The sequence below is a fragment of the Rhinopithecus bieti genome, unplaced genomic scaffold (assembly GCF_001698545.2).
Source record: "Rhinopithecus bieti isolate Rb0 unplaced genomic scaffold, ASM169854v2 scaffold_14229, whole genome shotgun sequence".
NCBI classification, from domain to species: Eukaryota; Metazoa; Chordata; class Mammalia; order Primates; family Cercopithecidae; genus Rhinopithecus; species Rhinopithecus bieti.
In genome coordinates, this window is record NW_016807978.1 from 717,399 (window position 1) to 742,072 (window position 24,674).

The 24,674-nt window shown below is 38.5% G+C and overlaps 1 protein-coding gene across 1 annotated transcript in view; it reads right to left on the minus strand.

Moving 5' to 3' along the window:
• ABI2 (abl interactor 2) overlaps window positions 1-24,674 on the minus strand; it is a 114,433-nt gene that overhangs the window by 6,759 nt on the left and 83,000 nt on the right. Inside the window, 3 exon segments of the mRNA XM_017884381.1 lie at window positions 14,694-14,809; window positions 14,811-14,865; window positions 20,370-20,456. Coding sequence (XP_017739870.1) covers window positions 14,694-14,809; window positions 14,811-14,865; window positions 20,370-20,456 — 258 coding nt within the window.

A 24,674-nucleotide genomic window follows, 5' to 3' on the forward strand; every position in this document is an offset into this window, starting at 1 on the left:
TTAGACTTTTTAGTACACCAAATATGTTTTATTTTTTTTTTTTTTTTTTTTTTTTTTTTTAAGGAAAGAGAACATTCCTGATGCTTAAAGAAATGCAAATCCAGCCAGGCGCGGTGGCTCACAACTGTAATCTCAGTACTTCAGGAGGCTGAGGCGGGTGGATCACGAGGCCAGGAGATCCAGACCATCCTGGCTAACACGGTGAAACCCTGTCTCTATTAAAAATACAAAAAAATTACCCGGGTGTGCTGGCGGGCACCTGTAATCCCAGCTACCCGGGAGGCTGGGGCTGGAGAATGGTGTGAACCCGGGAGGCGGAGCTTGCAGTGAGCCCAGATCATGCCACTGCGCTCCAGCCTGGGCGACAGAGCAAGACTCCATCTCAAAAAAAAAAAAAAAAAAGGAAGAAAGAAAGAAATGCAAACCCTTGGCCAGGCACGGTGGCTCATGCCTGTAATCCCAACACTTTAGGAGGCCGAGGCAGGAAGATTGCTCAGAAGTTCGAGACCAGCCTGGCCAACATGGTGAAACCCGTCTCTACTAAAAATACAAAAATTAGCCGAGCATGGTGGTGGGCGCCTGTAATCCCAGCTACTCGGGAGGCTGAGGCAGGAGAATTGCTTGAGTGAGCTGAGATCGCACCACTTCCCTCCAGCCTCGGTGACAGAGCGAGGCACTTGTCTCAAAAAAGAAAAATAAGAGAAAGAAAAAGAAATGCAAACCCATGAAAAGTAATGCAGAAGAGAATATGAAGCCTGTTGTAACATGCTTTGAAGTGGAAAGTTAGTAAGCTCTATGCACATTCATTTTCTTCTTTAAAATGTAGAAACTGCCAGCCTGAGCAACATGGCAAAACCCCATCTCTACAAAAAAAAAAATACAAAAAAAATACAAAAAAAAAATTAGCCTGGCATGGTAGCACGTGCCTGTGGTCCCAGCTACTTGGGAGAATCACCTGAGCTCAGCAAAGTTGAGGCTGAAATAAGCCGTGATTGTCCCACTGCACTCTAGCCTGGGTAACAGAGTGAGACTCTGTCTCAAAACAAATCAAAAGTAGAAACTGGATTAGACAGAATTTACACTAAACATGATTCCAGAGACTCTGTTTATAGTGGTATAAAGCTGAGAGTTTTAACAACTGTTCAGTTTTTTCTTTTGCCAAAATTAGTATTCACTATTTTAAAATTAACTTTTTCAAAAATCAGAAATATGCTAAGAATATTCATTTTCTGGCTGGGCACTGTGGCTCACACCTATAATCCCAGAACTTTGGGAGGCCGAGGCAGGAGAATCACTTGAGGCCATGAGTTCAAGACTAGCCTGGGAAACATAGCAAAACCCTGTCTCTAAAAAAAATAAAAACAATAAATTAGCCAGGCATGGTGGTACACATCTGTGGTCCCAGCTACTTGGGAGGCTGAGGCAGGAGGACTGCTTGAGCCCAGGAGGTTGAGGTTGCAGTGAGCAGTGAATGTACCACTGCACTCCAGCCCAGAGAACAAGACCCTGTCTCTAAAAAACATAAGTAATGTTTAAACAAATATTCATTTTCACTCCAGGGAAAGATATATACCAGTAGTTCACTTCATCTAATTCTTTACCGTAAGGCTATTCATCAAAAAGGAAAATACACTTGATTGAGTGCAACAAACTTTTATCGAAGTAACTTCAGAGCGGTGTAATAAAGTATCTTACTCTGTTTTCACCAATATTCAAAATACTGATGTTGAGAAATGTAAAATCTGTCTAGATTTTATTTAGTCTGGAAAATTGGTTTTGGCAATAGTGAAGAAAGTCATTTTTTGCAATTATGCATGTATATCACATGTAGTGTCAAAATCACATGGGGAACTATGCACATTCAAAATCACATGGGAGCACATGTAAGAAAAAACTTAAAATGCTAAACATCTGGTTTTTGTGCAGTTATGATTGAAACAGAAAAGGACTTACGTTGTTTTTCTAAATGTTTCTGCTAAAATAAAAATACATTCTACATTTCAAAGTACATTGTTCATATTTAGCATTTCAATTGAAGACGTTCTAGAATATTTTATGAAGGTCTGTAAAACTGAACAAAACTTCTTAACTTAAATGTTTCTCTTTTGAATTTTAATCCTATAATTTTATACAAAGTATGCTGCAGAGTTAAAGATAAGCAAAGAATAATGGTACCATACCATTAGAAAAGGACCCAGAGTGGGCCGGGCACCGTGCCTTGTGCCTCCAGCACTTTGGGAGACCAAGGCAGGTGGATCACAAGGTCAGGTTCGAGACCAGCCTGGCCAATATGGTGAAACCCCACCTCTACTAAAAATGCAGAAATTAGCAGGCATGGTGGCCAGGCGCCTGTAGTCCCAGCTACTCAGGAGGCTGAGGCAGGAGAATGGAGTGAACCCAGGAGGCGGAGCTTGCAGTGAGCGGAGATCACGCCACTGCACTCCAGCCTGGGCAACAGAGCGAGACTCCGTCTCAAAAAAAAAAAAAAAAAAGGACCCAGATTATCTTCTCTCTTCTAAAGTAAGTAAATTGAAACAAAGAGGAGGAATCTAAACATAAAACTCTCTACACTATAAACTCCTGGAGGTAAGGGCCTATCACTTACTCATCTCTGTGTATCCCTAGTATCCAACACAAGGCCTAGCTTTTTGGATACTTCTAAATACATCTATATCTTATTCAGTTACAGAGTCAGTAATAAATGTAACTTAAATACATATTGGGGAAAAAATTAAGGTGTTACTAAAATAACAATGTAAAACAAAAAGGTCCAAAAGGAGTATGTTACATAGAAGTGACTGATCTGAACTAAAAAGACTGACCACACCAAATATTGTAGCAATTAAGCACCCAAAACTAGCAAGGCACTGGAAAAATCAAATGCTAGTAAGACTATCCATTTCAATATATCATTTGTATTAAATTACATATTGTGAGTTGACACCATTTTATTTATATGGAAATGAAAAGTTCATCCTAAGCCAGCAAAACATTTAATATACTTTGGAATTTATGTTATAAGCTGCCCTGAGGTACAGCAAAGTTAACCTGGACACTATCAGTGAAGAGTTGGTTAAAACACTTAACAATGTATTCTAAGAAATGTTTTAGAACCCACTGGAGATGCTGTTTCTATGAAAATAATGCTGCTTAACTAATACAGCCATATTCCTTCTGTCCCTACCACTCTAATGAAACTATTCACTTGAAAAAAAAAACTGGCCTTCTACTTTTGAGCCTCTTCCCAGTTCTTTGCCTAATGTTCCTGTAGTGTTTGGCAATGATGATTTCCTCTGCCTGCTTCTTGACATTTTCCTCCATGGCTTCCATGACAGTGTCTTCTCCCAGTTCTCTGATTACTACGCTTATGTGGAGCCAATTATTCTGCTTAAGTGGAACTAGGAATCATCTTTGCCTTCCCCCAACTCACCTTCCCCCACATCCCCAAGTCCTGTTAATTCCACCTTCTAAATCTCCCAAATACCAACACTTCTCTCCATCATCATGGTCACTGCCCTAGTTAGTGCACCCATCTCTAAAAATGATTACATTTATCACTCAGGGTACCTGAAGATTTTCTAAGCAGTATGGGCAGCAGATAGTTTTATAGAGACTCTCAAGATTTTTTTTCTTTTTATTGAGACAGGGTCTTACTGTTGCCCAGGCAGTGGTGCAATCACAGCTCACTGCAGCCTTCAAACTCCTGGGCTCAGGTGATGCTCCCACCTCAGCCTCCGGAGTAGCTGGAACTACAGGCATGCACCACCATGTCTGGCTAAGTTTTCTATTTTTTTGTAGAGACAGGGGTATCGCCATATTGCCCAGGCTGGTCTTGAACTTCTGGTCTCAAGCAATCCACCGGCCTCAGCCTCTTAAAAGTGCTGGGATTACAGGTGTGAGCCGCCACATGCACCTGGCTCTCTTTCTAGATTTTTTTTTTTTTAGATAGAGTCTCACTCTGTTGCCAGGCTGGAGTGCAGTGGCAAGTGATCTCAGCTCACTGCAAGCTCCGCCTCGTGGGTTCAAGTATTCTCCTGCCTCAGCCTCCAGAGTAGCTGGGACTACAGGCATGCACCACCACGCCCAGCTAATTTTTGTACTTGTGGTAGAGGCGGGGTTTCACCATGTTGGCCAGATGGTCTCGATCTCTTGACCTGGTAATCTGCCCACCTTGGCCTCCCAAAGTGCTGGGATTACAGGCGTAAACCACCATGCCCGGCCTCTTTCTAGATTTTCTCATCTTAAGTACTGCTTTCTAAAATTGATCTGCTTGAGATCATATCTTCAGTCAAGCAGTCATAAAAGTTTTTATATCTTTTTTGTCCTTCTACTTAAAAAAAGTACAGTGGTGCACTGTCTTAAAGTACAAAACACTGGGTGCCAAAGGGACCATTCAAAATAATGGTGTTCATATTAAAAGAATTACTCCACCGAGTAACTCAATCCATTTGCAAATCAGGTGGCTCTTATTCCTTTGCTTTTAACAAAATTTAAGAAAAGACGTTGATGATACATCATCAAACATGATTTTTGAAGATAGGTTATTTGATTTTTGGCAAATAACTTTGAAAAGTGGAGTAACAATGCCACTTGAAACATCCTTCTGTTTGCATCTGCTTATTTATGTGAACAATGTTTTCAGCACCACTACCTCGGTTGAGGCCCTTATCCCTTGCTTCAAAGTTTATCCAAAATGGTCTTTACAACTCCTACTTTTCCCCTCCAATGCACTTTACACTATTATCATGTATCTCCAAAAAAATTACATAAGTAGATGAGATATTATCATTAACCTTTATAAAAATTCTTCATAATTTCCCTCTACTACCAGATTTTTTTTTAATCCAACACCTTGGCATTGTCATTTTTAGCAACCCACCATCTAATTACAGTTTATTCCCTTTGTGTGCTCATATCACCCTCTCTCCCTACAACCCACCCCCACCCTCATGCACTGGACACTGCTCTGCCCCAAACAGCCATGCCCTCTCACTCACGTGATTCCCTCAGCTTGGAAGGCCCTTTCTTTTTTTCTCTCTTCTCTGCCTGAGAAACTCCTATTCATCATTCAAGGCACTACAAATGCCATGTTCTCTGAGAAGCTTTCTAGGAATCCCCCAAAAATAATTAATGGCACTATTCATTTCTTAACAATCATTAATAGAGCTTCCATGATGCCTTTTAGAGGTACGAAGATAAACCAGATAAGGGACTGTCACAGTCTTGTGAAGACAGAAATGTTATCTGACAATTCCTATATATCATTTATACTTCTAGCTAAAAGTTGTATCACTGAGCCAGAAGAACAAAAGAATAGATGGTTTATAAAAGTTAAGAGATACAAAATGGGTGTAAAAAAGAAGTTTTCCAGGGAGGACTTAATGCTCATAAACTGTAAAGCCAAGACTCAATCCTAGGTCTGCCAGATGCCAGAGCTCAAGTTTAGGACAATGGTTAAGAGTGTGGGGTCTACAGTTAAAACACCCAGTCAAATCCCAATGCTAACACTTAACTATTATAGTTTACAGTACATACTTAACTTTCCTAGGCTTCTTTTTATTCAACTATATAATGGGAATTATAGAGCTAACATCTCAAAGCATTTTTTTTTTCTTTTTTTTTTTGGAGATGGAGTTTTACTCTTGTTGTCCAGGCTGGAATGCAATGGCGCGATCTCAGCTCTCTGCAACCAGGGTTCAAGCAATTCTCCTGCCTTAGCCTCCCGAGTAGCTGGGATTACAGGCATGCGTCACCATGCCCAGCTAATTTTGTTATTTTTAGTAGAGACGGGGTTTCTCCATGTTGGTCAGGCTGGTCTTGAACTCCCAACCTCAGGTGTTCGGCCTGCCTCAGCCTCCCGAAGTGCTGGGATTACAGGTGTGAGCCACCGCACCCAGCCCAAAGCGTTCTTATATTAAACAAGGCAATCCACATAAAATACAAAGCACAGGCCCGGCACAGTGGCTCACGCCTGTAATCCCAGCACTTTGGGAGGCTGAGGCAGGCGGATCACAAGGTCAGGAGATCTAGACCATCCTGGCTAACACGGTGAAATCCCGTCTCTACTAAAAATATAAAAAAACTAGCCAGGCGTGGTGGTGGGCACCTGTAATCCCACCTACTCGCGAGGCTGAGGCAGGAGAATGGTGTGAACCCAGGAGGTGGAGCTTGCAGTGAGCCAGGATTACGACACTGCATTCCAGCCCGTGCCACAGAGAGAGACTCTGTCTCAAAAAAAAAAAAAAAAAAAATACAAAGCACATGGCCTTGTACATGGTAAATATTATATATATTTCGCTTCTTTTATAATAACTGCTATGACACACTGTCTTTTCTGTAACAGTGTAACACTGTGCTACATTCTGTAACATTTTATCTTTGAACTTCAATTTCCTAGTTTGCAAAATGGAGAGACCACTTTACATATGCAGTAAGTCCTTCATTATGCTAGGCACATAAGAATACATGAAAATATCTGTTCTCTACCCAAGTTGAACCAAGATGCATACTTATACACATTATCCCTACATGGCTAGTAGGAGCAGTGATCAATGATCACAATAAACCTTTTCCTATGGCAGTGGTTCTCAACCTTGGAATTATGTGAGGAACTTTTAAAAAGTCTGATGCCTGGGTCCTACTTCCAGAGATCCTGATTTAATGGGTATGGAGGTCTAAACATATTAAATGCTTCTCAGGTGATTCTAATATGCAGGCAGGGTTAAGACCCAGATCTTGAGGTCTCAGATAACAAAATGAGTCATTAGGCAACAGCCTTAACATTTATGCACACTCAGAAAAGCAATCACAAGTTAACCACAGTTGTTTTTGTTTGCTTGTCACAAAGGATACAAAAAGTGGAACTTATTTGGTGTTCACGTTTTGAAAGACTTAAACATACCAGAAATAAGCCAAACTTTGAAAACATCTTAGGGAAATGTGTTCAGCCATATTCGTTCAAACTTTTAAAGAGTTAGTTGGACAGAAACGCTTACTTTCTTCTCCTACAAGTCTCTCAGATTTTTACATGTCCACAGAAGCGTCATTTTTTAAAAGCAAACCTTTCATTGTACTTTTCTCGTAAGGAATAACCTAAGCTGGTTTTTCAGAGCTGCAAAACTGTCATCACTTTGCCTAGAGCTACGGAATTTGTAAAATGTGTCAATGCCCAGGGCCACACCCTAGTGTAGCAACTTGGGCATCATTTTCTCCCCTTAAAATTGCTTTTAAGGTGTAATTCAGACAAAAACACAACCACTTAGATGTAGACTTGGATGAGTTTTGACAAATGTATACAACTGTATAACCATCACCACAATCATCATATAGAATACGTCCACCATGTCAAAGTTTCCCCTATGCCCTGATATAGTCAACTTCCTTCACCCACCAGCAATGGTGCCTGGAAATCATTGATCTAATTTCTTTTAGATGGAATCAAAGTATGGGTCTTTTGTGTCTTCTTTCATTAGCATAACACTTTTAAGATCCATCCATATTGCTGCCTATACAAGTAGTTTGTTCCTTTTTGCTGCTAAATAGTTTTCTATTAATTGGATGGATACTCCAGAATTATTCAGTCACCAAGTGAAAGACATCTGGGTTGTTTCCAGGTATTGGCTACTATAAACAAAGCAGCTATGAACATCTGAGTTCAAGTGTTTGTGTCAACATATGTCTCCATACCTCTTAAGTAAATACACAGGAAGGGAATGCTAGATCAGATGGTCTAACATGTCTAACTTCTTAGGAAACTGCCAACTGTTTTCCAAAGTGGCTGAAACATTTTGCATTCTCACCAGCAATGTGTAACAGTTCAAGTTTCACCATGCCTTCCCCAACACTTATTGTCAGTGTTTTTACCAGTAGTGATTTCAGAGGGTATGTGTTAATAGTAGTATTTAGTTTGGTTCACTGTAGCTTTAGTTTGCATTTCCCTAATATCTAATACTGTTGAGCATCTTTTCATGTTACTTGCCATTCATTCATCTATTTGGTGAAATGTGCTTCAATCTTTTCCTTTTTCTACAAGTTGTCTCTTTACTGAGTTATTTTTCAAATATTTTCCCAGTTTACGGCTTGCTTTGTCATTTTCTTAACATTGTCTTTTGAAGAAATGTTTAATGAGGTTCAGTTTATTAGTTTTTTTCTTTTATGCTTCATGTATTCTATGTGTTCTCCACAAAATGTTTTTTCTAATCCAAGATCACAAAGATTTCCTCCTATATTGTCCTCCAGACGTTTTATAGCTTAGTTTTTACATTCAGGTCTAAAATCCATTTCAAGTTAATTTTTCCATATGGTAAGTAAGGTTGGAGGTCCATATTTTCCAAGTGGATATTCAACTGTTCTTGAACTATTTGTTAAAAACACTATCCTTCCTCCCCACCGGCCCCCCGAATTACCTTTGGCACCTTTATCAAAATATATGGACCTATTTCTGGATTCTAGATTATAGTCCACTGATTTATGTTTCTACAATTATACCAGCACTATACCATCTTGGATATTGAAGCTTTATAGAACCTTGAAATCAGGTAGTTTAAATCTTCCAACATTAGTCTTCTTCAAAACTGTTTTGACTATTAGGTCTTTTGCATTTCCATATAACATTTAGAATCCCCTGGTACGTTTCTCTAAAATAGATTGCTGGAATTTTTATTGGGATTGCATCAATCTGTAGTTCAATGTGAGGAAAATCAGTCTCTTAACCATAATGATCAAAGATCATGGTACATGTCTCAATTAACTTAAGGCCTTCATTCATTTCTCTTCATGTTTTACAGTTTTGTCATATAGGTCTTACATATATTTTATTTAATCCCAAGTACTTCATATTTTTTGTTATAAACGGTACTGCTTTGTAAATTTCTATGTCAAATTGTTTGTTGCTAGTATTCAAAAATGCAATTAATCTTGTATAATGACTTCCTAGCCTTCAATCTTGCTAATAAGCTTAGTGTTTCTCTTTGGAGTGCAGTGGCACAATCTCAGCTCACTGCACCCTGCGCCTCCTCCTGGGCTCAAGCAATTCTCCTACCTCAGCTTCCCGAATAGTTGGGCCTACAGGCGTGTGCCACCGCACCCAGCTAATTTTTGTATTTTTTATTATTGACTGATTGGAGTGCAGTGGCACGATTTTGACTCACTGCAACCTCCACCTCCCGGCCTCAAGCGATTCTCCCACTTTAGTTTCCCGAGTAGTTAGAACTAAAGGCGTGTGCCACCACACCCAGATAATTTTTGGGGGCTTGTTATCACATTTTGACATGTTGCCCAGGCTGGTCTCGAACTTCTAGGCTCAAGTGATCCGCCCACCTCGGCTTCCCAAAGTGCTGGAATTACAGGCACGCGCCACTGTGCCCAGCCATAAGCTTGCTTTTTTTTTTTTTTTTTTGAGATAGAGTTTTGCTCTTGTTGCCCAGGCTGGAGTGCAGTGGCGCGATCTCGGCTCACTGCAAGGTCTGCCTCCCGGGTTCACATCATTCTTCTGCCTCAGCCTCCCAGGTAGCTGAGACTACAGGCACCCGCCACCACGCCCGGCTAATTTTTTGTATTTTTAGTAGAGACGGGGTTTCACCGTGTTAGCCAGGATGGTCTCGATCTCCTGACCTCGTGATCCACCCGCCTCGGCCTCCTAAAGTGCTGGGATTACAGGCGAGAGCCACCACGCCTGGCGATTTCTTAGCATTTGCTACATATAAGATCGTATCTTCTACAAATCTGCAAATGAAGTTTTTTTTTTTTTTTTTTTTTTTTTTTTTTTTTTTTTTTTTTTTGCCTTATTGCACTAACTGGCACCTCCGAATGAACAGGAAAGATGAGAGCAGACATCACTGCCTTGTACCTGACCTTAGAAGGTGTACTATTCAGTTTTCATACTTTAGTATTAGCTGTAGGTTTTTCACAGATACCTTTGTTCAGGCTGAAGAAGTTCCATTCTATTCCTAATTTTCTAGAATTTCTATCACGAATAGGAGTTGTGTACTATCAAAATAACTTTTTCTGTGTCAACTGAAATGATCATATTTTTTTCCTTTTAATTTGTGAAAATGGTGAATTACATGGACTGATTTTTCAAATGTTAAATTAATCTTGCATTCCTGTTATAAATTCCACCTAGTCATGATGTATTATCCTTTTCATGTACTGCTGGATTTCATGAGTAAAAATCTTAAGAATTTGTGTGTCTATGTTTATGAGCAATAACAATCTGTAGTTTTCTCTTTTTATGCCTGTAATTTTGATATCAAGGTAATGTTGGCCTTATAAAACCAGGTGAAAAGTATCCCCTCCACTTCTATTTTCTGGAAAGTTTATACAGTGTTGTTATTTCTTCCTTAAATGGTTGACAGAACTTCCAGTGAAGCCATCTGTGCCTGGAGTTTTCTTTGTGGGAAGGTTTTCAACTACAAACTCAATTTCTTCAAAATATATAGGGTTATTCATGTTATCCTTTTTTTTTTTTAACCTATTTCTTTTTAACTAAGCTTTGGTATAACAGTTTGTATCTTTTAGAGAATCTGTCCATTTCATCGAAGTTGCTAAATGAATAGTGATAACCTTACTCATTTATCTTTTTAATATCTGTAGACTCTGTGATTATGTACCCTCTTCCATTCCTGATCGTGGTAACTTGCAACCTCTCTCCTATCAAATGCTTTCTCTCCTAATATATCCATTCGATGCTATAAATTTCCTCTAAGTACTGTATCCTACACATTTTAATACAGTATATATTTATTTTCATTAAGTTAAAAATATTCTCTAGTTTCTCTTGTGATTTCTTCTTATGGATTACTTAGTAGTGTGTTATTTAATTTCTAGATATTTGGGGATTTCCCAGATATATTTCTGTTGCTTATTTATAAATTATATTGTGTTCAGAGAACATACTTTGTATTATTTCAATGCTCTACATTTCCTGAAGCATTTGTTTATAGTCCAGAATGTGGTCTGTATCAGTGAAATGTATTCAGTGCATTCATACACTTGAAAGGAAAGTGCATTCTGCTGTTACTAGATGAAATGACCCATAAATTTCAATGAGGGATTGAGGTATTGTTCCTGTCTTTCTAAATCCTTACTGATTTTCTGTTTCTTCTCTCAGTTTAGAGGGGAATGTTGAAATCTATAACTGTAATTTGTATTTTTTCCTTTCAGGTTTGTCTAGCTTTGCTTCATGTCTTTTGCAGCTCAATTATTAGGTATGTATATATTTAGGACTGTTATATCCTCTTTAATTAAATAATTCACTTATTATGAAATGCCCATTCCTTACTGCAGGTAATATCCTTTGCTCTGAAACACACTTTGCCTCATATTAATACAGCCATTCCAGCTTTCTTTTGATAAATGTTCCATTCTTTTTACTTTTGCCCAAAAGTGTCCTTACATTTAAAATGGATTTCTTGTAGACAGTATATAACAGTTGGGTCCTTTTTATCCAATCTCCCAATCTCTGCCCTTTAAACATTTTACATCTGATGCAATTATTGATATGGTAAGTTTTTCAAAAAATTTTTTTCTTTATTAACGTGTATACCTCATGTACACATGAGAGAAAGCTCAGATAAATGGATAGCTAGCATAGATTTATATATGGTGACCTTTAATCTACTGTCCTGCTATTCGAATTCTATTTGTTTCATTTGTTCCTGCCTCTTTTTGACTATTTTATCTTTCCTACTTGCATATTTGCAAAACCTCTTTGTTTTCTTTGTTCTCATTGCTTATTCTAAGGTTTACAATATACACCTTTAATTTATCTTACCCTATTTTCAAAGAGCATTTTACATCATAGGTAGTATATGGACCTTAGATGAGTATACAGTGGACCTGTAAATTGTATAGGTCCATGGGTTTGAACTATGTAGGTCCACTTGCATGTGGACTCAACCGAATGCAAATCAAAAATATATATTCATGGGATGAAAAACCCATGTATTACAGAGGGCCAACTTTTGTATATGCAGTTTCCACAGGGCTGGGGACTTGAGTATGCATGAATTTTGGTATATTGGGGGATCCTGGAGCCTATCCCCTGAGTGTACTGAGGGGGGACTAGACTTGTGTTTCCCCCCTCATTATTTATGCCAATAAAGCTACTTTTGTATTTACTCTAAATAATAAATTATTTTTTATATCAGTGATCTTCAAAAGAGACTAAGATATGGGGAAATGTCTTTATATTTACGCATGTATTTACCACTTATTCCTCACTTCTTTTTGTAGAACTGAGATTTCATCTGCTATCACTTTTCTTTTGCCTGGAAAAGTTTTAGTATCTCTTAGCATATATGTACTAGTTATTAATTCCTATGCATCCCTCCTTTTTTTTGGTCTGTAAAGATCTTTAATTTAGGACTGGGCGCAGTGGCTCACACCTGTAATCCCAGCACTTTGGGAGGCTGAGGCAAGCAGATCACAGAGGTCCAGAGATCGAGACCAGCCTGACCAACATGGAGAAATCCCGTCTCTACTAAAACAAAATTAGCCAGGCGTGGTGGCACATGCCTGTAATCCCAGCTACTCTGGAGGCTGAGGCAGGAGAATGTCTTGAACTAGGGAGGTGGAGGTTGCTGTGAGCCGAGATCGCACCATTGCACTCCAGCCTGGGCAACAAGAGCGAAACTCCATCTCAAAAAAACAAACAAACAACAACAAAAAAAACCCAACTTTAATTTAGGAAGGATATTTTTGCTAAGAAAAGGACATTGGGTTGACATTTTCCTTCATTACTTTAAAGATTTTGCTCAATTCTCTGACTTAACAGCTTTTTGATGAGAACCATGCAGTCATTCTGATCTCTGTTCCTCTGTACGTAATGTGTCATTTTGCCTCTGATCATCTTTAAGATTTTCTAAGGTACTGGTTTTTAGCAAATTAATTACGATGTGCCTTGGGCAAGACTTTCTTTGTTTCTTCTATTTGGGGTTTACTGAACTTCTTGGATCTGTGAGTTTATAGTTTTGTGGCAGACAACTTCTAAAACAGCTCCCAGTGATTTCTGCCTCATAGTATTCATGCCTTTATGTAATCGCTACCCCTTCAGTGTTGACTAATGCCATTAACTTGCTTTAATGAACAGAAAATGGCAAAAATGACAGGTCAACACTTCTGAGATGAGGTGAAAAAAGGACTAGTGTCTTGCTTGCATTCTCTTTTTGGCACTTCTTGATTGTTCATTCTAATGAAGTTAGCTGCCATGTTGTGAGCTGCCCTACGGAGAGGCCTATGGGGTCCAGAATTGTGGGCAGCCTGTGGCCAACAGCCAATGAAGAAGCTTAGGCCCTCAGGCCAACAACCCACAAGGAACTAAACCCTGCCAATAACCACAAGCAAGCCTGAAAGCAAAGTTTCCCTCAATCAAGCCCTGAGATTATTGCAGCCTCAGCTGATACCTTGATTGTAGCCGTGTAAAGAGTCCCTGAACCAGAGGGCCCAGCTGAGCCATGCAGAGAAACTGGGACATAATGGATGTTTTGTTTAAGCCACTAATTTCTGGAATAACGTGTTAGGTCGCAATACATAACTAATACAGTTTTCATCAAATGTGGAAACATTTTGTCTAAGATTGTTTCAACTCCTTTTCCTCTCACATCTCCTGGGGACTCCATTTACAAATATATAAACACTATTTGATCTTGTCTCACATTATCTGTTGCTCTGTTTTCCTTTTTGCCTTTTTTCCACTTTTTTCTCTGTGCCTTATTTTGGATAGTTTCTATTGTCACGGCATCAAGGTTGCTAATGCTTTCTTCTGCAGCGTGTGTTTTTCATCTCCAGAAATATTATGTTTCTCTTTCTCTCTCTTTTTAAAGACATATTCCATGTCTCTCTCATGTTCATGTTTTCCTTTACTTTCTTGATCACATGTGGCATTTATAGTAGCTACCTAAGAGAAAAAATTTTATTTCCTCCTTTCCAGTGCCTGTTGTTCAATGTCTGAAAACCACTATTTTGTGGGGCTTTAAAATTCCTGTTTTAGGAGGGAGGGTAAACCTGATTATTGTTGCTCTCTCTTGGCCAAAAGCCTATTATTTCTTTATAAAAGCTCTCCAAGTGATTCTAATGTGTAGCCAGCTTTCAGACTCAGTGGGTTAGTAGCTTTGATTTTCTTAAAAGAAAATTTCCTTCCAGACAGCACACATTTTTTTCTGAGCTCATTAGTCTTGATGGATTTGAAAGCTTGTATCCCAAAGTGCTACATCATAATTAGCTAATATCAAAGAAGCTTTTCACTAAAAGAAATGCCCAATATTACTTGGCAAAGAAACTGAGAAACCATTATTCTGTGGAAGAAAGTTTCATATGGAAACATTTCAACTGAAGTATCTGATTATAAGGTGACACAAAGTAATGTTCTAAAGCATGGAGGTATGAATAATAATGTGGAAAAATAATCTTCCTGAGGCCAAAGGAAACAGAAAAACACTTATAGAAACCATTCACAAAAGCATGTCCAATAGGAACAATATAGATAACCATCAGTTTTATAAAATCAAATATTCACAGAATTTTACTAGTGTAACTTTCAAACTCATGAACCTTGTAAACTCAGTAAAAATGCAAATACAAATAAATGAAACTTCACATTGTAAAAAATAAACAAGATTTTCTTCAGTACCAGCAAATTTCATTTCTATGTAGAGGTTTCTTCCCATCTATCCAGATATCCTTCTGAAACTTACCCTTTTCCAAGTAAGAACGTGGAGCCCACGGCGGGTCCTCTTCAGCATAAGGATCACTATACTCAACCACAGCAGCTTCCTCCTCTTCGTAATCTTCTGGGGAGGAGGAGGTGGGGAGACTCATCAAAGACAGGTTCTTCCACAGGAGGCGGTGGAGGTGGCGCATCTGAAACTAAGAACGTATCAGGCTGACAACAAAACTATACGTTATGTGAAGTTCAGTATTTCCTATCCAAGCTTCTGGGTTTCATGGAATATAAACCTAGACTTGAAAATAAATATAATATTCCTTCAAAAAATGAATGAGCAAGAGAAATCCTCCCACCAACTATAATGTTCTAGAGCTCCAAGTATGACGTTCTCCTTCTCTTGCCCTTGGATTAGTGCTAATGGATACTGAATAAAGTTTAGACAAAATAATTACTAACTGAGCCTCTGGAACCTGTTTATACTAATACAAATCCTCTTTTTAAAGAGATCAGTACGGCCAGGAGCGGTGGCTTGCGCCTGTAATCCCAGCACTTTGGGAGGCTGAGGTGGGCGGATCATCTGTGGTCAGAAGTTCGAGATCAGCCTGGGCAACATGGTGAAACCCTGTCTCTACTAAAAATACAAAAATTAGCCACACATGGTCATGGGCGCCCATAATCCCAGCTACTCAGGAGGCCAAGGCACGAGAATCACTTGAACTGGGGAGGTGGAGGTTTCTGTGAGTTGAGATCATGCCACTCCAGCCTGGGTCATAGAGCAAGACTGCGTCTCAAAAACAACAACAGCAAAAAAAAAAAAAATCAGAAAAGCGGGGATCAGTACAATACAGCTGAGCTTTACACTGTATTCAAGGATAAGTTATCAGAAATACTAACAATGAAAACCATATTTCACAAATTTTTAAAATATTTTTTCACTTAAATGAGTCCAGGGAATAGTAAAATTTTAATAACCCACTACTTTCCTCTTAATGAATTTTTCTAAAATAGCATTTTACCAAATCCAAGAGGAAAAAAATCATCAACAAACTTAGGTTACTTCATATATGAAGATGTTTGTTTATAGAATTTCTTCTAATTCAGACTATCATCCAGAATTTCTTCAGGCTAAATGTCCAAGTGTACTATCAGAGTAATTTAAAATATCTCCCATGGAGATCTGCCTCCACAGCTTGCATGTCAATATATAATAACATCAAAAAGATTATCTTCAAACTCAGCTACTTTAAGCTTTCAAAATGGTTGGTACATACTTGAGCACAGCTAAACAGAATGAAATGAATAAACCTGTTTATCAGCTCCCCAGGTTTAATGAACGGCACTAATTCTTATTTATGAGGTACAAGTATAGTTCCCATGTGATTCTCTACGCAATCCAATTTATTTAGTATTTTTTAATCTAAGCCTACCAATTGAATTAAATGGATTTTTTTTTTTTTTTTTTTTTTTTTTTTTTTTGAGACAGAGTCTTGCTCTGTAACCCAGGCTGGAGTGCAGTGGTGCAACCTTGGCTCACTGCAAGCTCCACCTCCTGGGTTCACGCCATTCTCCTGCCTCAGCCTCCCAAGTAGCTAGGACTACAGGTGCCCGCCACCACACTGGGTTAATTTTTTGTATTTTTAGTACAGATGGGGTTTCACTGTGTTAGCCAGGATGGTCTCGATTTCCTGACCTCATGATCCGCCCACCTCGGCCTCCCAAAGTGCTGGGATTACAGGTGTGAGCCACCGTGCCTGGCGAATTAAATGGATTTTCGAAGACTGCTGATGCCTGGTGGGAGCCAGCCACATCAACACCATGCTGTCTTATCAGTATTCTTCCCATCTGCTGTGCCCCTCTATACTGATCTACTTTATAAACTTTAAAACTTCAGTCATTAAATAGAATGTCTTTCATCCAAATAGTTTTTATTAATAAACAAAGGATACAGATATGTGATTTACCATATACTTGGGTGAGAAAGAGCAATTTATCCTATTTCCATTTGTAAGATAAAAAGACTTTAAACAATTGCACAGAACCATAGATCCAAAGGAACTTTCAAAACAATAACCTTGAGAAATGTCACTACAAAATTACTCAAAGATGCTGCCATTGGTCATTTTTACTTTTCTTGTAACTGCCAGTTTAATAAGCTACCACTTTTGACTTAAAATGTTCCAATTACTCAGCTAGCCCTTTGTAATGCATTATTTCATTTCATCTTTACATTGGGAGGTGGTGTTTTTCATTTTATAGATGTGGAAACTGGCTTTCCAAGATTAAGTATTCCAAACAGCAAGTAAGTGGAAAAGCACCTGAACTCCAATGCCTGTTATCTTAAAAGCTACACTACTATGGGCTGAGATAAATTTTAAAATCTTCAAGTCATGCTTCATTAGTATTTATTCAACAAACATTAACTAATATGGCTGGATATTATGCTCAGCATTGAGAAAAGGGCAGTAGGCAAAAGTCATGAAGACACGAACGACCAAATCTTCATTTACAATTGAGTGTAGTGTGTGCTTTAAGATACTACAGGAGCACACAGCATAAACCACACTTGTTATGTGGGTGAGGAAAGGCTTCTTGAAACCTGAAGGAAGAGTAAGAGTTAATGGGGAGGAAGCAGGGAGGGTAGGATGGCGTAGGGATTGATATTTCATGTCAGATATAAAGAACAAAACAAGGCCAGGTGGGGAGGCTCACGCCTGTAATCCCAGCACTTTGGGAGGCTGAGGCAGGCGGATCACTTGAGCTCGGGAGTTCAAGACCAGCCTGGCCAATATGGCGAAACCCCGTCTCTACTAAAAATACAAAAATTAGCCACATGTGGTGACGTACACGTGTAATCTCAGCTACTCGCGAGGCTGAGGCACGAGAATCACTTGAACCCGAGAGGGGAAGGTGGCAGTGAGCCAAGATCACACCACTGTACTCCAGCCTGGGTGACAGAGTGAGTCTGTCTCAAAAAAAAAAAAAAAAAAAAAAAAAAAAGGACAATACAAGTAGGAAGGTAAGAAAGCAAGAAACTTTCAAAGAACTGTCCAAAATTCAGTAGCCAGAGGCATGAGGAAGCCGAAGAGGATGAGGAAGGAAGGGCCTTACAGCAGTTTGGACTCTATCCAAAGAGCCATGGGGAGCCACAGAAAGATTTTAAGGCGAATAACAGGGTCATAGCTGTACTTCTTACCCCAGTATAACTAGGTCACTATAACTGGTTTCAAATTATTCCAGACTTCTTCCAAACATTAAACTTAATGCACAGTATTTGCTACCACGGAATATCTTCGAAATAATATACCTGGAAAGCTTTGAAGATAATTACAAAGAATTATCTTTGAAGACATACCAAAAGAAAAGCATGTATCTTCCCAAGGTGAATGTTTTTTAAAGAGTTTAAAGACTTAAACATTATTTGAATGTTTAAGTCCTGCCACGTCTGTAAAATTAGTCACAGCACACCTCATACACAATTTTTTAATACATAGTGTACATGAGAAACATATATGATTGTAGGAAGAGATGAAAAAGACTAATCTAAAAGGCAATCAACTGTGACAGGGTGGCCAAATTAGGGAATGACTTTTTAAAATATGGGTAGTGCTGCTATAATAATGTTTTGCAGTCATCTACTTAAAACATTTCTAAGTCTTAAATTGATACTCATGCACTTTACTATTAAATTAAAACAATACTTCTTAGGTTTGGTTCATGAAACATTTTGCTGTTTCTACAAAGTTTGCAGCTTTCACTGGTGACTGGCGAAAACCAATGACATCCTGCTTTAAATCCTATTCAACTTTCAAGTCTCATTTTTTGCTAAGAAAATGACACGTAGTTGCTATACAAACATTGGTGCTTCATTAATGGCTTAGTCTTCAATGTCAGTTTCAAAATCTGGCCTTTACTCCAGAAGCTGCTCAGAACCACTTTTGTTCATAATGAATGACAATATCTCACAGAACATGCAGTAGCAATTGATTGGGAGAATTCTCTAAGGTGCATGCTCATCACAACAGTAAAAACAGAAAAAACTCCCAGGGTATTATTCAAGTGACTACCTTCATTAATCATTGTAATTAAACAGGATTTGTGATGGAAGAAAATTCTCTTTTACTGTAATGACATTTACTTAGACTTTCCACTTTGTACGGAGTATGTAGAATGGAACCAGCATTGGAAAGTCCTTCAATTCCAGTACTGTAATTAAATCCTTTTCTACTTGGTACTTACCCTGTTTACATGCAGCAGACATTTTTTAAAACCTGAGAACAGTGACCTTGTATCCCACACTTGACCTCACAAGCCTGGAAGAGGATCACACTATAGCTGTGCTTGGCACATGCTGAACTATTAATAGTTGAATCTTGCTGAGAGGCAGTTTTCTCCTCGAGCCAATGTGGGTCACGCCCAAGCTAAAGAAGAGTGGGCCCCAATAGCATAATTTAAAACATATGAAATCTACCTAATTATATATGAAAATAGCTCTTAAACTCAACAAAACATCTTACAAAGTCACAATGTGGTAAACATTACAGGTGTCCATGGAGTACCTTCCAATAAACAAAAGTAAGTAAAATAGACTATTTTCAGAAATTAGTAAATAGAGATGCAAAGGCATCTGAAAGACACTGAGCCCTCAGGCCAGTAAGACTGAATTATTAGTTAAAATACAACCACATCTAGAAGAATGTGCTGATTAAAGGGGGGCATTTAGTCAGCTACAGAAGCAGAAAAAAGGGGCGACCAAAAGTGCCTGCTATGTGTCAGATGTTTTTCCAAGTGCTGGGAAAACAGCTAGCAAGCAAAACAGGCAAAAATCCTTGCTCTTATAGAGTTTACATTCTGGTACTAGCAGTGCCTATTTCCAAATAACCAGGAATCCTAAGCCACAGATTGCAAATTTTTCTATACCACCAGTAAGGTCATCCATCCTTGTTATGAGATATATACACTGGACTACTTTGGTCTGATGACATGAGATCTTTAATATCATTCTCCTAGTTCAAATCATGTAACCTTATTATTGTGATGTAACCCTCACAAAGACTGCCCATAGGAAGAGGATTCGTCCATCGTACAGTCTATGTTCACTGGTCTCTGTGACAGCAATTCCTCACTGAATGTTGATACAGGCCTCCTGATTTGTCATCGGTCTCCTGAGCTCCATAATGCTTCCCTAGAAGACTCAAGGTATCAACAAAATTAGTTACCTGAACAGGCCAAGGGAAATTCATTCCCAACCTATGAGGCCTCTTGGGAGACAGACTGGCAGCCTCGTCCTCTGAGCCCTACCATAAATGGCCCTTCTGATATTTGAAATCACAAAACTGGAGGAAGATTCTCAGGCCACCTGTAATACCCCTAAAACTCCAGTGATAAGAAACTAGACTACCACTTATCTGAGCAACCCAGAGAAAAAGATGGGATATCTAGTGATTAAACAATACCTCCTCAGTTGGAGGTGATCTTTCTTTTCTTATATGTGCCTTGTTTTATATGTATTTGTCTTATATCTTTACTATTAGTTATTTAAAAGTAGAAAATTTCTCTATTTTATCTCCACTAGCCAGATAGTTACTTGTTCATAATATTGAAATGTCTGAAGTATCAGCAAATGAATGACTATCCAGTCAATCACATATAAATGACATTTTATGCCTATAATCTGATCTACAGCATAAAGAAGACATAAACTTACTATTTTCTTGGACTCTGGCCACAAATCCCATTAAAGGTAACTGAGGAGTTACCTGTAGGATGGAGGGAGGAGGAGGAGCAAGAGATACTGCAAAAACAAAAAAGGTGTGGAGGATAAGGGATAAGGGCGAGTTACATTAAAAGGAAAGGATAATACAATAAAATAAATACATAAAGGAGGGAAACTACCATTCACAAACATTTTATCAGTGATCTCAAGGATCCCCTGTTGAGGGACAACTCATTAACACATAAAACAAAGTACTGGGAGAATTTTTAGTAAGTTTGTGAAAATCACAACAGGAAGCATTTAGCATACAAAGATATGTTAAATATATATATAACATAATCATATGTTTTACATATATATAACATATAACTGATCTTTTTTCATATCATAACATCATGCCTTCTCAACGAAAGCACTTCTGCAGATTACCATGATGTTGTTTTCTGAATTTTACATTTAAATGTTTGTCAATACAGAGAGAAAAAAATATTACATCCCAACACTCTAAATGTATACTTTTTATTACTCTAATAATAGGCAAGTTAATTGGTTCTTCATTCATTAATTAGACAAATACTGACTTCCTACTAAGTAAGTGGCAAACACCTGCTATGAAAACAGTTATCAAAACTGTCCTCTGAGAATCGGGTGCTATGTCATTACAATTTTTCATAATCCGAACTCATTGGTACATTTCCTCCCTGATGGTGTAGAAAAGTGCGGGCCTTAATCAAATCATTCCACTCTCCTTCCCAAGGTAGATTTCCCTGCAACTCAATCACCTGGCACAGTGCCTAGAACTAGTAAACTGTCAACAAATGTTTAACATATATAAATGCACTAATAAGCCAGGTATCCGTGGAAACTAAAGAGGCAAAAACAAAAAAAAAGAAAGATTACAGTTACAGTTTCCTTTAGAATGGGTACGAAGTATGATATGCATTTTCTTATAAAGAGAAAATGACTGTATTCGCTCCAAAATATAGTTAAGACTAATAAAACTAAAAAGATGAACACGTCTCTGCTCTAAGGTGATCACATTCTATTGAAATAGAAGAATACATGATAATCTTAACCCAACAATATTTGCAGCAATTCCCCAGAAGTAGTGGTGGATGGAAGTGAGGAGGGCTACAATGAAATGACCTCTCAACAGGGACTTGAAGAAAGGAACCCGCCAAGCAGACAGGGGTTGAGAAAGATAATCAAGTTGAGAGAACCAAGTGAGGGGGAAGGCTCAGAGGCATAAAACAGCATAACCAGTTCACAGGACCAGAAATGCTTCCATATGGCTAGGAAAAGATACCCAAAGATAAAGTAAAAAACCCAGAAATATCAATGGAAGGATATGAAATAGGGAAGGATCTTATATGCCTGGTGGAAGAGTGCTTAGTGGAAACAGGTTGGATTTTCAAGTCACTCAGCCTCAAATCTCTGAACCATCATTTCCTGGCTGTTTGGATAGTTAGTCAATTAACTTCTTCAGGCCTATTCCATAAATGTGATACAAAAACAAGGTAAAGTAACCTACTTCACATAGTGGCTGCAAAGACTAAAAAAAGACAATGGATGTGGAAAGCATAAGCCAGTGGCTGGCACGTAATAAATTAAAGCAGTTTCTAGAAAAGGAGGGAACTTTAAAAGTGTGGGAAGAGAGTACTTGGCAACTAATGATTTAGCTAGCATATCAAGGACAACAACAAGTTGAAGACCATTCTTAGATTTTTACCCTTTGTAACTATAAAGATGGAGATGTCATTAATTATGTTAAGCCTGGTAGGTAGTACTGGGAAAGAAATGGGATGGTAAATGGGTAAGTCAGGGAGAGATAATGATATGATACATTTGGGTTGAGATTATGCAAAATATCTAGAGCTGATGCTATGGACAGATGCAGGGAGGACATATAAATGCACAGACAAGAATTAAGCAGATAATCTTGAATATCTAAATGCAAAGAACAGAGTAGTATAACCCTAGAAATTGGTACCTTTCTTTAAAAGACACCTTTGGTTAGGTTCTTCCCTAAAGTCATAATTCTTGACAGTAAATCCTTGATTTGTGTGTCTGCTTCCCACTCAGAGGCTTACAACAACTGTTGATATGTTCATAATACCATTTCCAAGAGTAAGCAGAAGACGATGAAAAGAGAACGTAGCACAGACAAAAAAGATAAAACTGAGAAACAGTAGCAGGCAGCAACTGGCACTAGAAGAGTAGAGACAGGGCATGTGTTCACATCCAAGATGAAATGTTCCTTTTCTGTTGGCATATATTCTAACCTTCCACGTAACAGAAAAGTGGGAAATTTCCCACTTCAGTCACTGTTTCTCTACCAAACATAAAAAACGACCTTTTGGTACTCAGCTAAAAAAGAATGATTAGGTGCTTACTACATCAGTCTTTTTGTGGGTAGACTGAGGTTTTTTTTTTTAAGATGAATATGCTTATTTCTTTTCTACTTCTGAAAGTGAAAAATCTGAAGCCATAGTGGTTTTAAGAAGTACACCAGCGGCCAGGCACGCTGGCTCATGCCTGTAATCCCATCACTTTAGAAGGCCGAGGGGGGTGCATTACCTGAGGTCAGGAGTTCAAGACCAGCCTGGCCAGCATGGTGAAATCCCATCTCTACTAAAAATACACAAATTAGCCAGGCGTGGTGGCAGGTGCCTGTAATCCCAGCTACTCGGGAGGCTGAGCCAGGAGAATCACTTGAACCCAGAAGGCAGAGGTTGCAATGAGCTGAGATCACACCACTGCACTCCAGCCTGGGCAACAAGAGCGAAACTCCACTTCAAAAAAAAGAAGTCCACCAGCAGCCAGGGAAAGATCAATCGCAGTTCTTCCTTAAAAGAATGACTTGGTAACAAGTTAGGCTTTTTTCAAAGCTAGTCTAAGGCATGTTCAAAAATTCAGTTCCATCTGCGGTTACAAAGGTCATCCCAAATTCTACTTTTCTCCAGCACAAACCTTTAACAAGGTGGTCCAAATTAATTCAGATACCACATCATTTTCTTGTTGGACCATGTAAGATCTCATCTGACAAGAATGTCTGTGAGCCAGAATATACTGTCTTTCTTGGAGTTGAGCTGAAAACAAACCATTTTAAGTGAATTTAAGCAGAATTCTGAGCAAAGAATTGTCGCAATATTCAGTTCTAATCCTAGTCATTTTGTGAACAGGCAAAGAAGAGCAGGAAGCAAACTTGTTTTCATTTCATTTAGCTAAAATGATTCCTCATAAGACAAGACTCTCCCAATAACCACCAAAAGATCTCCAAACTTAGATTCTGTTACATAATTTTCACAATATACAAGGATGAAGTTAATGTGAAGATAGGCTCACCATGTGACTAGAATTTATAAAGAGATCATAAGTAGAAGAGCTATGAGAATTACAGCTGTGTGCACAAAACAACGTTTAGATATGAACAGTAAAAGGCTTTCCAAGCAAACCAAACCTAAATGATGAGTCTGTGCTGATGAAATATACAGACTTTCCAAGTATAACCTTCTTGGTTATTTATAGAGTTCTTTGAAGCATCACTGAAGCTTGTATTTTAAATGTCCAATTTAAAAGTTTGGAAAATTAAGCTTTTACATCTTATTTTACAGCTTTATACTTTGAGAATATTAGATAAAATAAGCACTCTAAACACTACTTCTAAAGTCATTACTGAACATCATATTTAGATGATATATATATGTATGTTATATAGCCCATGCGAGTTTAGATGCTTACATTTTTTTCCCAGTGAAGGAAATAAACAATTTATAAGTGTAGTATTTTCTAAACATGAATACCAATGTAGAACAAGAGGTAGGTAAAAGTGAATTCAGGCTGGACGCGATGGATCACACCTGTAATCCCAGCACTTCGGGAGGCCAAAGCAGTAACAAAATGACTAGGATTAGAACTGAATATTGCGACAATTCTTTGCTAAAAATTCTGCTTAAATTCTCTTAGAATGGTTTGTTTTCTGCTCAACTCCAAGAAAGACAGTATATTCTGGCTCACAGACATTCTAGTTAGATGAGATCTTACATGGTCCAAAAAGAAAATGATGTGATATCTGAATTAATTTGGACCACCTTGTTAAAGGTTTGCCTTGGAGAAAAGTAGAATTTGGGATGACCTTTGTAATCCCAGATGGAAGTGGATCAGTTGAGGTCAGGAGTCAGAGACCAGCCTGGCCAACCTGGTGAAACCTTGTCTCTATTTAAAAAAAAAAAAAGCCGGGCGCGGTGGCTCAAGCCTGTAATCCCAGCACTTTGCGAGGCCAAGACGGGCAGATCA